Here is a 13,941-nt window from a genome sequence, read left to right on the forward strand (position 1 = left end):
AGTGCTCATTACTCGTACTCACAGATTATTATGACGTAAAGAGTGAAATGGAAGGAAAATGAGATAAAAAGGCTTATATGGTAACATATATAGATAGATTATGAATAAGTATAGATATATCTGCCGTTTAACGCCTTACCTCAGCCCAGTCCACATAACCCAATAACACGTATAAAAAATATCTTCTCTAAAAGATTGAAATATCCACATAAAAGAAAAGTAAAGAATGCTAATATCTAAAACCTTCTCGCCGGTAATCGATGTATAGACCTCGTCCTCCGCACCGCATACCGACTACTCTCCCCCAACCGTCCCAGCGCAAGACTCTCCAGCGTCTTCTCCTTTTCATCAAACCAAAAACTCGAACATTCCCTCTTAAATCTACCCACTCCATGAGAACCCCGCCTATTATGTTGTTGTACAGATGGAATCAAGAAATGAGTTACCACAGACCCGATGATCATGGCAGCGCTGAAAACTACCAAAATCCAGCCGTAGCGTTGCGTACTACTGACTTTTGTTGACGTGCTGCCGATGTTGTAGTAGACTGTGAAAATTTCGACGAGGATTGAGCCTATTTTCCCGGATGCGGCGCTTATGCCGTGGCAGGTTGCTCGGTAGCGGGTTGGGAAGAGTTCTGCGGGGAGCATGTATGTAGTTGCATTGGGGCCTGATAAGATATTAGTACACTATTCTGTATGTATGTTTCGTCAGGTGAAGACTTACCAAAGTTGAACAACATCTGCCCAATGATGTATAAGACAATGGCCACCGGTCCTTCTTTATGGACTGTAATGAACATGACACCCATGGCAATAAACAACGACGCCAATGCCAAAAACCCATACTTTTGCAAATGAACACGGTTCAGTTTTGGTGCAAAAGCAATAAGCAGTAGTCCTCCCAGAACACTGCCCGCATTCAAAATCGCCATTGCCTCGACGGAAGTGTGCAGAAACATGGTATAGATAGATTCATCGCTATTATCGTCCGTCTTCCATGATGGAGCGGGTGCGTGAAGGTCTAGAGTACCCCAAGTCTTTGCCAGGAATTGCGGGTTCGATAGCTGAATGCCATAAAACCCAAAGTCGAGTAACATCCATGCAATCGATGTTCCGAGTAGAGTTCGCCAGTTCCCTTCTTTCCAAAAGTAGTATACCACATCATTCCAAACAACGCGCCAATGGGATTGGAAAGTGGGTGGATGAAGTGTATACTCGGTATTAGGTGCGATACTGGCCCCGTCATCGATAGAGGCACTACCAGCACCACTTGCGTAGGAAGTAAATGACGCCGCAGATTTGGGTAACGTCGTTCCATCCCAGGGAGCGTCGAATTCACTACCAAATTCAGCCTGTTGCTGCTCGCCAAACAAGGTTGTGGCATCAAATTCGGCTTTGATGGGGTCATTGTCGATATCCAGCAGATATCGGGGTGTTTCTGGAATCGCGAATCGGAATAGAGACGCTACCACGCCGGGAATGACGCCGATGCCAATAACCCATCTCCACATTATGTCAACTGCGCGGACGGTGTCTGCGTTGACTCGGTTTCGGGTAGCGGCGACCACGATAAGGGCGACGATATTACCGGACAATTGGCCTAGGGGTTGCATGAAGAAGACCGAAGCCAACATTCGAGCACGATGTTTAGTCGGTGCGAACCTAGCTTGTCAGTATATCTCTTTGGCCGGCAGAAGGACTCAAACCTACTCGGATGTAATCACAGCACTCAATGGATAATCAGCACCCACAGCAATACCGGTGACAATACGCCACCAAATTAACCAAGCATATATACTCATACTATTATTCGCACCCGTAGAAGCCATCGTCACACCGAGAGTGGCCACAATCAACAACACCAATTCAACACCATACATCCTCTTCCTGCCCCTCTTATCTGCTAAGAATCCGAAAGCAACTTGACCGACGACTGTGCCTGCTAGTGTCGCAATGTTGATGAATGTTAATCTTGATGAGTTCGTTTCATTATGCCAGTATACGTATTGAATCATGGGGAGGGCGATGTTGCTTGCAAATAACTATGGCAAAACATCAGCCATGGTCCTTGGACATAGAGTTTACCGATAAGGAAAACTCACAGTGTATCCGTCCAGAAAGAATCCGACTCCGGCCACGAGAACAACCACCCATTGATATTTTTGACGATCGATTGTTTCGTAGATCTGTTGCATACGCACATAGCGATCCTTTTATTGTGTTAGTATTCGTGATTTTGTCGAAGAACAATCGGCATACCGTTTCATGGTCGAAATCGCGGGCTCTGTCGGTTTTGTATAACCGATGCATCATTCGGCCCATGATGGGCTATTTGCTGTCGTTTCTTTCGTTTATTCGATTATTTCGTTATGTATGACGATTTCCGAGTTAGAATAATTGTAACCGAAGCTTCGAATGAGTAGTAGTGAGTGTAGGAAGTAACGAGCGAAAGCGAGAATGGATGTAAAATCTCGACCTCAGATCGCCACTACAGGAGACTGTGAAAGATATGCAGCTAGCAAGGTAATTAGTCGACGTTATATGTATCATGCTACATAAGTCACTAGCACATGCGACTACTAGGGTTCTCGTCATCAACTCGCACTCCGGTCCCTGCTAAATGGGCCAACCGGTATCAAACTTCATTACTTTTCCTTCTTATTGGCTATGGGAAGCCATTTTGCTCTAGATGTTATTCGTGCGCTTTAAAGTGGATTTTTTTTTTAATCAAAAAGTAATGGACGGAGGTATCCATAGCCCTGGTCCCGTATGGCATACATTATTGTAACGATAGTAATACGATCGATTAGTGGTGGCCACTGCTCAGTTGGAAAGCAATCCTTTGAGATCTGCGCCCCTCGGGCCCCTCCATATTACTCCGTACTCTTAGAGCATGCTGTGTAGCGCCTCGAAAGCGACTTTGTCATACCTGTTCTTTAACTCGGAATCAAAGTGAAGGTAGAAAAAGAATATATAGTTACCATGTACAATACAGAGTTCCCATTACGAAATCGGAAAAAAGCGAAGAAAAGTGGCTGGTCTCGAACAAAACGAGAACTCACCACGGAGACTGAGCCCTCGATACACGTGCCGAAATGACCCATAATAAGTCTTAATAAGTATCTTAATGCACAAGCCGATATTACCGCGGGTCTCTTACTCGCTTCATGCATAGTATATCATCAGTTGTGCCTGATTTCGTTACTTTAAATTATATAAGACTAATGGTTAATATACCTCAGTGCATTGAGTAGATATCATGCAATTGTTCAATCCCATCCCGCTTCCAAATCGCCAGTTCGGAACTGGAGGATACCAGAACAGTGGCTCCGGCTCACAGCCCACTGACCCATACCCACTACTAGCCCTTTAACTAAATCCGTCGTAGTAATACGCGCATGTCAGTTGGGAGTTGCAATAGAACGTCCAAGCTCGGAGTCTAGTGGAACTGCGTGCACTGCCGGACGACAGAACAGGGATCGACCCTTGAAGAGATGCACCTGTGGTCTGACCATACGGAAGTAGTTTTTGGGAATAATATATGATGATATAACATGTACGAGGTTGGTTGGTGATACATGATATTTTTAGTTATACCTAGGTAGCTCTTGTAGAAGATCTGCTTTGGGTGATTTGGAACGGATAAATTATATATTCCTGAAAATGATAAAAGAATTCATTGCGCGAGGGGTATTGGGTTATCTCGAAAGACAACAAGCACAGTCCAGAAAATAAATATACAATAACGCCATGATGCATGCCAGCATGAACCCTAAAACGCCATCCGAGTAACCATATGAGAAATGACGGGAGCTGTCTACCGCTCTATGTAATGGCTGATGATTTCGCCAAATCTTTTTCGCTCTGTGACAACAAATTAGTTGTTAATTCCAGGACAAATAGGATGGTGGACTTACCATCATCATCCAAAAAGTGAAAATGCAAAACCTTCATCTCAGCCAGTATCTCAAAGTTCGGTCGTAAATATAATAAGACAGGTTTGCTGGTCTTTTTCGGCACATCGATCTTGTCGATACAATTCAACGGTACCGAGACATACCGTTTCCTCTCTTTTCGTTGTGAATTCGCAAAGAATAGTAGTGTTAATCTCTCGTGTCGGCCTCGTAATAGACGTAAATTCTGACTGATGCATTCCTCCCCGCGGCCTTTGGATTTGGCTTCGGCTAGACCGGCGATGAAGACGAGTTTGGACGAAAGAAGTAATTCTTGAAATCTTACGCAGTCTGATAAAGCAATACATTAATATCTGGCCTCTTATCATTTCCATGATATGGTGCTCACCATCCCAGTGATCGAATGTATATGCAAGCTGTGTGCTGAATGATGTATTGGCAGTCTGTACGGTTTGTTCATCGAGAAAGGATACTCGGTGCGGAGTATCTTCTGAAAGACGAGGGTATTCCAAATGCGGAATCGGGAGTCGAGTGCCGGTGACTGTTGCAACAGCTCTTAGTATTCCGTGTTTTCTGAGCTACCCGATCAGCACTTACAGTCATGCAGAAACGTGCTATGGGATCCGTTTGATCCGCCCAAAACCAAATGTTTTAATGTACCGTTGAGTTCCTTGACGATATCGATATACGAATATTGCATGCGAAATAGCCGTGTTTTTCGAACAAACGATCTGCGCAACGCCCGAATCTCTGTTATTGACTGTTCTTTACCCCCTCAAGTTCGAAGATATAGAACATACATTGTCACGGAAGGGCTCAAATTTACCCTCACCACATCCACCGGCGGCGAAGACTTCCCCTTATCGCTCACAGTCGGCGAAATCGACGTCGTCGGACTCGGCGGTGGTTGAAATCTGCTAATAGACAACAAACTGGCCTCCGAGTCTTCGGTGGCGGTAGACGCGTAACTCATGTATCTCGTATCACGAAGTGGCCAATCGGGCCAGTCTTCAAAGTCCTGCGAAGAGGCCACTGTATTCATGACCACTTTTCTAAAAAGCTCTCGACTGTCAGTCGAGAATGCACAACCATGTAAACTTATAAATGATGCAAAGGTCGAAATGTGGCTCAAGCCAAAAAGGAAAAAAAAAGTGAATGGAAAGTGGAACACTGGAAACGTAAAGTAGTCGAATCGGGTAGCGCGATAATTATGGCATTCTTGTATGGGAGGTTCCGCTTAATCCTGGCTTTGCTCTCGGTGGATGAGATTGGTTGTTTTTTTAGTCGATATATTTGTTTTCTTGGTACCTGAATTCTGCCTCGCATTCCCCAAGGATCGTGATGTGGTTCATCAAGACGGGAAAGGAGGAGGGCATAACCGGGAAAATGATAGATAAGAATAAGGAATAAGAAAATATCAGCCACCGTCATGTTTGCTATGTACGTACTAGCTTGCCGGAAAGAGAACTGTGCTGCGAATAATCATACAGCAGAGCTGAGCTACAAGCCAAATTACATACAAGTACTGTACATACACATACAACATAAAAGGATGGAGACAAGCGAATCACGAGGGAAATCCCCCAACAAGCGGACTGCGGGGTTTCGATTGGTTCGTTATTGATCCACAAGGCGCGGGACTTCCAGATCGCCTAGAGCGGCTATAAGCACGCACTAAGCTGGAAGCGGTACAGTGGATGTGATTGTGTGGTAAAGACCCACTCCAGCAAGCACGGACTCGATTATTTCCACGCGGGTGGGCTCTCTTTGCCGCAACGTGCTTGATCGATTGGATGTCAATAAAAGCTTGGTACGGGACCCACTATAAAAAGCCACCCTGCAGCAATTTCCAGACTTCGCGAAGTACAGTATGTACTAACCGTCACCGGCCTCATGTCCGCGTCGTCGTCTCGTGCATAGTGCTTGGCACAGCAGCAAGAAACCACGTATGTGTCGTGCCATGGCGAATGTCTATTTAGATACATCTACCGAGTCAGTCTGGATTCACCGAGGAAGCATGCATCAACAAGAGGATATGGATGCGACGAATATTATCAGGGACTCAGGTATGGAGGGCTTTATGGACTACAAAGTCCTCCGTACTCCATACCCCGTCCATACCCCGTAAATACCCGTAGGACTAGTATATGCACTCCATTTCCTTGATGGTTATGGTGATTAATCAATCCATATCGCATAAACTGGGGACTCATACGGCTAGCCAAACCGTCTCAATGCCAGCAAATGACACCATCTGACACCTGCAGTGACATTTCGACGATGAATCACTCGGAATAACGAAGCGAAATGTATGTGCGCGAACCGAGAAGAAAACCAAAGCGCAGAACGAGTGGGACACTTCCAGAAGCCCTTGTTTCAGGCACGTGGTCCTTAGGGCTATGCCGATGGGACGAGTGTACCGCGTTAGCTAGTTATGTCGTACGGTCTTTAAGGGCTCAAGTCAAGTATGTCACTGCGCAGTCTATCTTCTAGCTTCAACACGGGTGGTTTTAGATAGATCTACCTCGGTCTGCTCACGTGGATGGCATACGCAGCCGATTCGGGAATACGCATCAGCAGACTGCACAGAGCTTTATCTAGAATTTATCTAATAATCTTTACTTTCGTTGTAACTTCGTCAAATAAGGTGCGTCCGAAGTCAAGGTTTCTACAAAGTTCAAAACTTCGGAAGAAAAGACAAATACAGAAATCTTCTTTATGCTTATCATTAAAGGCAAAGTTCTCGACCGCCGGGTCGCTACTATCTCAGCCAAACCACCGAGCACGAACCGTGGCTTTTGTATCCTCGTCCCTATTACAGAGCTATCAGTGCACGAACCCCTAGTTTCTCTACGCTATACTCAGAAGGAACAACTTGGGCGACCACGACTGGGACATTCTCGCAACAACTCAATACGAAGTGTACGTACCTGGTGCTAGCTTCTTCCAAGAAGGTCCAATACGAGGAATGACATGCATAAAACCCGAACGGCTTTGGGCAAATCCGTACGTAGGTTCCGGTCTCCGAACCTAGATGATCAATTGTCGACTGTTTACCGTAAGATTAACTCCTATACGCTGTCCAAGCGTTTTGTAGCGAACAATTCAGCTTTCATTCTACCAACACGTGTGTTAACCTTCATGCTTCATGAACAATTTTCAGTGCCTTCACCGTTGATTTCTTCGCGTTCTGCGCGTGTCAACGATAATTCTAAGATTTACTCCCGGAACTCAAACTATCCAGTTATTCACGCTTGTGCTGTGTCTCTCACGACTTGACCTGTCAACACCGCTCGGTTCACCCGGATCTTCACTTCCTTTTCCTTCGTGAGCTAGGTGTCGAAGTACCGAGACTAACGACCCATAAGCTAAAATACCACGTGTAAATGGTGATCATGGAGGATCGACCTCCCTCTTGATGATAGCGAGTAAAGCAAACCGTATTAATGGCCCTGTTAAATCGACCCCTCTTTCATGTATCTGTTATAGGTGAATGGATGATCTAGATTTATGCTGGTGTTCCTCCGGAGTCAGATGTTTGTCAGCAACTTTCCGAAATGGCCTGGATTAGCCGCGTTAACGAGGTCATTTAAGTCTATATTCGTGTATCACTATTGTGTATCACTATTGATTGATGGCCAGTGGCTTGTAGTCGGATTTACTGAAAAAGGGACCCCGAAGAAAGAAACCCCATGACGAGTACATCGCATCCTTACGCTACACCGGTGGAATATGTTCGGAAAGCATAGCTAAGTATGCCAGTTCTACTAGAGCTCCGGACTGATCTTATTTTAGCCAGTTCAACTATCCGATTGGCAATTGCATCGAGTATCTAATTTGAAGTCTTGCTGTATCAGCATTTGCCGTCTCATGAGCGCTATGACAACTATACATTCCATTTTGCTGCGGCATTGAACTGAGCCTAAAATCCAGTGAAAACTTTCCTCTTGATGCGATTCCCCAGATGACTTGGTCCTATTCGTAATTTTACCACAAGATGATAGTAGTGCCCTAATCCTAGCACCTAGTCTCCGACTACCCTTTGTACCTAGGTAACGCTGCTCCAGTGTAATTCTATAGATTGTCGTTAGAGAGACAATACACATATACTTATCTAAATAGTATACTTCTCTGGAAGGGAGAGTGTAACCGTGGTCTCCGTTGTTGTATGCGTTGTTGTATGCGGGGGCTCTTTCGAAACCGAGCCCTAACTGCCAAAAATGGCATTGACGTAGGTACCGAGATCTTCAAGTAGATTATCCTCAGGATGTAGTACGACCCCTAAAGGACATATAGTTGATGGAGGGATACGTACTTTACAACCTTTTGCCAACCTTAGATGTAATTATCAAATTACCACTCCTCCATTCTATAACGCCATATAACTTGTCCCACCAGTTCGACTAAAAAGCCTAAATAAAGTAAGCAGTATAATAGCCATATCGATTGTGGGGAGTATCATCATTTTGCGATTATTCTCCCTGTCAAGTCTGTAGAGTAATTCTTGCGGTTTCCTGGGGTCTCTTCCAACCCAATGTAGAATATCGGTTGAACAGTATTACCGACTGCATGTTTGCGTACAGCAGGAAATGAGAGCTGTGATTCTCTACGCGACGGAATATCTTCGTTAATCCTTAAGACCCGTTGTTGAAGGATATGTGTACCTGTACTTGACCGTTCACTTTCCTTGAGACATACGCATGTCTCATACCTATCGTTACCTAGGTAGCTGAGTAGGTGCTATTAGACATTCATTCCCGCCATGCGTTCTATAAAGATACTGAGTTCTTCAGCAAGCTATGACAAGTATTTTAATTGAAACCGCGTCTTATCAATCTCGGGTGTTGTTAAGACAAGAAGAAATCTCTATTAGAAAACTAACAGCATCTATGAAGTTAGAAAGATCCACGAATTGTAAGTAACATAAGCATCTGTGTCAAACTACGTTATGAATACCAGATCTGCTCATGGAAATGTTGTGATACAATAATTTCTTGGTTTTGCTAATTCTATTCATACACCTAGGTATACCAACAATACGCTGCGTTCACGTCTTTAGAGTGCCCATCACCACAGATCGTATCTAGAATTGTTGGACCAGAGAGTCTATGGATAGAATCCGGCTCCAGCAAGATTGGTGAAAAGTTTTGTAGAGAATCATAACGCTTGAGAGTTGATACCTAGGTGCAACACTAGTCCCAGAATACTTATGTCCTTACAGTAGCACAGTCGTCCAGGACATGCTTTGAAGGAGTCATCAATGAATTCAACCTCCGCTACGCCTTATAGAAAGGACAGGCGTATAAGTGCAAAAATATGTTTTAACATAATGAAGAGAGCCTCCAGTTAGATGAATAGATAGATAGTAGAACGCTAGCACATCAAACATATTACTGGAATATTGACTATTTCTATTTTAGCGTACCATCATGTTACGTAGGTAGATACCCCAAACAGCCCGTAGCCCGTATGTTCATAAGTCAATTAGAAACTCTTGTATTTGCTTGTCGTCTACCTTTTCAAATTCGTAAAAAGCAGGTTACCGCTCATATCTAGGTACGTGTATAGAAGTTCCGAGGTTGATCCCGATGGAAGTTCTGTTCGACTACATAGACGCATAAATCAATACAGATCTTCCACGAATCATACCCCACGGACATCATAGCAGAATATATCACAGTCCTGATGACGCGAATCTGCACCGTTTTATGTGCAAGAGCAATAGCCCATTTGAATGGGTAGAGAAGATGTTATGAGGAAGTACATTTAGTTAAGTTGTAGGTACCTAGGTGGCTATACGTACCATATTTCCGTTGCCGAGTGGGGTTTTCCTTTCTCAGTTGCCGCCGCTCTTGTGAGAGCGCTCGCAGTCAAGGCTCACATACAGGATGTAAGGAACGGGCTCAAGAACGAAACTGAATTGACAAAACTGACTAAGAAACTGGAAAACTAGAAGTAAGGATAGAAACAGGAAAGAGAACAAGAGGACTGCTGATCTCCAGAAAGAACTGGATGGGCGGGATGAGCTCCTTATAAGCTTCATCCAGTTCTTCCTAGAGATCTGCAGTTAAGTTAAGTTAGCATTTGTAGGTGCAGTTACTGCATAACTGGCAGATAATAAGACATGGAAATTTTATGTACAGGACAAATATTAATCCCTTAGCAACATCAACATTCTTTAGTTTCTCCATTCATCCTGTGTCTTCTTAATCCCAATAAATCTCTCCCTCCAGAAAATAAACGTTCTATAAAACCTCTGATCGAAGAATTGCCAGAAAGTCACGCACAATATTGTGCTATACATGGATATTCATCCTTATGAGTATTCTACCAAGAAAGCAGCCAATTCCTTTTCTGACACCTGTGGTAGTGTGGGTATCAAAGTACCGGTCAATATCTGACATAGGCATTTGAACTTTTTGAGGCTGTAGCTTAGAAAACATTCGAGATTCTAGTGATTGTGGCCCTGAGAGCTTTTCTGGTAAGATAGAATGTGCTGTGTCAGGGTTTGGAGGATATTGCTGGTAAAGAGCTTCTCAAAGTCCCTCTCAATACTTAGTTTTATATGCCTAGGCAGCCCATGTCTTGTTAGACTAGCCATAACACTGCAAGAGTTGCCATGTCATGAGACATCACTAATGTGAAGTAATTGATACTGCATCGCAGGTCATGCCACACATGTCGGATACAAAGAGTTGGTCGTTCTAGTCCATAGTTAGAGGGCTTACGCTGAGCTACCTCATATCCATTAACTTGCCTATTTAGGGAACTCGGAAGTACTTCTCGACATCAGTTCTGACAAGAACCCTACCGAACAATTGGCCCCCAATGCGTTAATTCAACGAGATTATGTACGTGCTACGTTCATGTGGGCTTTCAGTAACCAAGGAATCTTCAAATATATGGTGCATAATTGGCTTCCTAGTTGATTGGTTACAGGTCCATATTGACTGTAGTCTTCTTGCGAAGTTTTCATATTACTCGCAATGGCGGCACGCATAACCCAGCCTGAATACAGCGAAGCTGTACTGTGATTAGCTAATGTGCTATTCCTAGGCCTGAGTTGGGCTCATTTTCTAGACATAGTATTGATCCAGTGTCTATCCGCGGATAGATTGCGGCAGGAAGCACTGTCACCTTATTCTTATAGGTATCATTTACTGATAAACAGGTGTTCTTGGTATTACCTCTGGGAAGATATCTGATGTGGTATGACATATACGACGTGAGGCAGGGAAACGGCGATAATCCAATTCATCTAACATCCAATCAAACTCGCAGATTCTGTTAATGTTCTCTTTCCCCTCCAGTTAGTTATATTTTTTAACTGTACCGCAACTTGATAGCTTGCTTCGGAAGCGCGGAACATGACAGGGGCCCTCAGAATCATATTAACCGCACATCTGTGGAGATTGCGGCCACCTGCCTAGGTAGGCCTCAACGCTGAATCTAGCCTGTTTATCACATTGTTCACTATATTGTTCTCTATGATGAGAGATTTTTGATTGCCTAGTCATCACTATTAATCCACAGTTGGTTTAAACTGCAGTATGTTAACCTGAGGATTGGTTAACACGCAGACACGGAGTCACCCCTAACTGAGAATGAATTACCAGATACGTTATTGGCTGTGTACTTGGGGTTAGGTTACGGCTATTGCTGATGCTACCGCTCTGTATTACATTGTTATCTGCGTGTAGACCGAGCATTCTGGGCTGTATTACATCGTTATCTGCGTCAAAACATACGGGCTCATATTTCAAAGACCAAGACGCTTCGTCTCCAGGGACCGTTTGGCTAATAAAGAGGGCTTCTCGTCCCTAGTACTTGTCTTGCGATAGAATCTTATCCATAACCTCCCAGCGTGTCACAGTTCGCAACCATGAAAACCACTTCAAACTACTCAAATGTTCTCCCCCTTCTAGCATTCCTATGGGAAACTGCGAGTGCCGATAATACCCTCTCACGTTATAAACAACCACTTCCGCCCAACATCCAAATAGCCGACACAAAACCTAAACTCCGTGAACTTCAAGATGCAAACCCTGGCGCACTGGTGGGTCCCGAAAACGGTGGCTGGTTTCTCAAGTATCCAGATAGCGGAAAAGTTGTGGCGGCTACATCTGACAACTTGACCATCGATCTGGACCAGCGGTACATGTCTTTTTATCACCATCTCGAGGAAGAAGGGAACCACGAAGAGGCTGCCGATGTACTCCGGGAACTACAAGAGAATGGAGCTGATTTGCAAAAGCTAAAGGCGGATTGGAACTGCGGAGGATCTGGGTGCGTTCAGAGAGGATGTAGTTTTCCTTTTTGCGTCTATACTGGCGGACCGGGAAAATGCCCCTATTACTCAGGCTGTCATTACTGTTCAATTCGCAATAAATGCATCTGATAAGAGAAGGCATGGGGCTTATACCTAAGTATTGGGCAGATTTTCCTGCTGCGAAGCTCTAGTCATTAGTTGCGTTGCTAAAGCTAGCATGGGATATAGTATTGAAGCTGTGTCGTTTTATAATCATGCTTTAATGTACTTATCCTTTTTTCAGGCTTATGGTGAAATTAATTTAATAGCATTATATATCATGGATTCGTTTCTGGTCAGAATACTTGATAATTGTCCATTCACACGCTTGGATTCAGGGATATGCATCCTGTATTGCCATGGCTCAGAAAAGTAATGGATACTGATGCCTATGACAAGTTAGACTGCACCTAGAGATAAGAAGTTTACGCACATACTCTGGTAAAGCAGCGGAAATCTGTTAAGACTCAGCTTTTGGCTGTTGACCATCATCACAGGCATCCCCATCGAAATCATCACAGGCGTCCTCATCAGAATCACCATCCCGACCACAGGTACCGCTCTTGATCTCATCGCTCGCTTCTGCCTTAAGCCTATCGGCGTCAATCCCAGCTTTTCGTAAATCCTCCATAGTTTCGTTAGCCTCTTCATGCAGACCTTCTCTCTCAAGATGGAAAATTAGCGATAGAAACTTTTTGTCGATAATAGAGCATAGCTGGTCATTAGCGACGGCTACGACCTTGCCCTCTGGATATTTGAGATAGTATCCGCCGTTTTCGGGGCCGACGAGCGCGCCCAAATTCGCGTGTTGGAGTTTGGCAAATCCAAGCTTTGATCCGGAAATTATGACGTTTGGGGGGAGGGGTGATTTGTATCGCGTCAGAGTCAAGGTGCTGTTGATACTCGCCATGGTCGACAAGGAGTTAGTTCCAGGAGAGATAGAATCACAGGGTTGTTGATGGAGGATTAGGATGATGTGAAGATGAGGAGTAAAAGAAGGGAAGACATTGAGGGCGGAATAGATACTGCCAACGGGGGTCAAACAGAGAATCCTTAGGCATCGATCCTCTGGCAATTCCACGAGGTATCACATGACGTATATGTTTGACTAGGTATAGCGGCTATCCGATTTTGTGTGCGCATGATCTCTATAGTATCTATTAGATGATATCGTATACACTAGGATGGGTGATCAAATTAATATTAAAGGTTCGCAAGATAGTTACTATTATGATCGACATCCATTGAGTGCAACCGCACGCTTCCTAAGACTATGGGATATTAATTCACGGTTACTACGTAGTATATTCACGACCCTTGGTCACTGTCCACTAGAATTAACCACAAGAAAGCCTTCATGAAGGCCAATCTTCAAGGGTAGATATAACTTGGAAAGTGTTAGACAAAGAACCGGGATTAGGGCTGCGGGACACTTAAACCCTAACTGGCTGAGGAGTGAGAGACCATACAGTAGCCAGGCTTGTCCCAAATATTCCAAGTCTTCCTAGCAACTATGTTAACACCTCGAGATAGACGACAGGATTCAACGTTTGGCCTACTTGTAATCTCCAAAGGCTTAGGGAAGTCTCTATTCCGCATGAGAATTTGGCTAGCAGCTTTTGAGTCGGCAATGAATAGTTCGCAGCCAGCTGGAGTGACGATTGCAAACACATCGCCATACTCTTCGAAGATAGCATGTTTTTTCCAAAAATGCCCA

At 44.3% G+C, this 13,941-nt stretch overlaps 4 protein-coding genes across 4 annotated transcripts; 1 reads left to right on the forward strand and 3 right to left on the reverse strand.

The window, feature by feature from the left end:
• Positions 1–236: 236 nt before the first annotated feature.
• TSTA_096050 (phosphate transporter) lies at positions 237–2,324 on the reverse strand (the record flags this gene model as incomplete). Its single annotated transcript, XM_002479274.1, has 5 exons — positions 237–670; positions 727–1,664; positions 1,713–2,044; positions 2,105–2,212; positions 2,262–2,324. The coding sequence occupies 5 exons, from the start codon at positions 2,322–2,324 to the stop codon at positions 237–239; spliced, it is 1,875 nt and encodes a 624-aa protein (XP_002479319.1).
• A 1,495-nt stretch (positions 2,325–3,819) lies between these two features.
• On the reverse strand, positions 3,820–4,958 carry TSTA_096060 (uncharacterized protein; the record flags this gene model as incomplete). The annotated part of the gene is made up of 5 exons (XM_002479275.1): positions 3,820–3,866; positions 3,920–4,246; positions 4,305–4,457; positions 4,514–4,647; positions 4,717–4,958. 5 exons carry the CDS (start codon positions 4,956–4,958, stop codon positions 3,820–3,822), a joined length of 903 nt encoding a protein of 300 aa, XP_002479320.1.
• Positions 4,959–11,798: 6,840 nt separating this feature from the next.
• Positions 11,799–12,376, forward strand: TSTA_096070 (uncharacterized protein; the record flags this gene model as incomplete). The annotated part of the gene is made up of 2 exons (XM_002479276.1): positions 11,799–12,202; positions 12,319–12,376. 2 exons carry the CDS (start codon positions 11,799–11,801, stop codon positions 12,374–12,376), a joined length of 462 nt encoding a protein of 153 aa, XP_002479321.1.
• A 129-nt stretch (positions 12,377–12,505) lies between these two features.
• Positions 12,506–13,261, reverse strand: TSTA_096080 (uncharacterized protein). The gene is made up of 2 exons (XM_002479277.1): positions 12,662–13,261; positions 12,506–12,613 (listed from the first exon to the last, which is right to left on the reverse strand). Exon 1 carries the CDS (start codon positions 13,132–13,134, stop codon positions 12,685–12,687), a length of 450 nt encoding a protein of 149 aa, XP_002479322.1. The 5' UTR covers positions 13,135–13,261; the 3' UTR covers positions 12,506–12,613; positions 12,662–12,684.
• Positions 13,262–13,941: the final 680 nt, after the last annotated feature.

The sequence above is a fragment of the Talaromyces stipitatus genome, genomic scaffold, assembly GCF_000003125.1.
Source record: "Talaromyces stipitatus ATCC 10500 scf_1105507295527 genomic scaffold, whole genome shotgun sequence".
NCBI lineage: Eukaryota > Fungi > Ascomycota > Eurotiomycetes > Eurotiales > Trichocomaceae > Talaromyces > Talaromyces stipitatus.

Bases quoted from the DNA above. Each gene is read 5' to 3' on its own strand.
- TSTA_096080 (XM_002479277.1), bottom strand. From the start codon at position 13,134: ATGGCGAGTATCAACAGCACCTTGACTCTGACGCGATACAAATCACCC.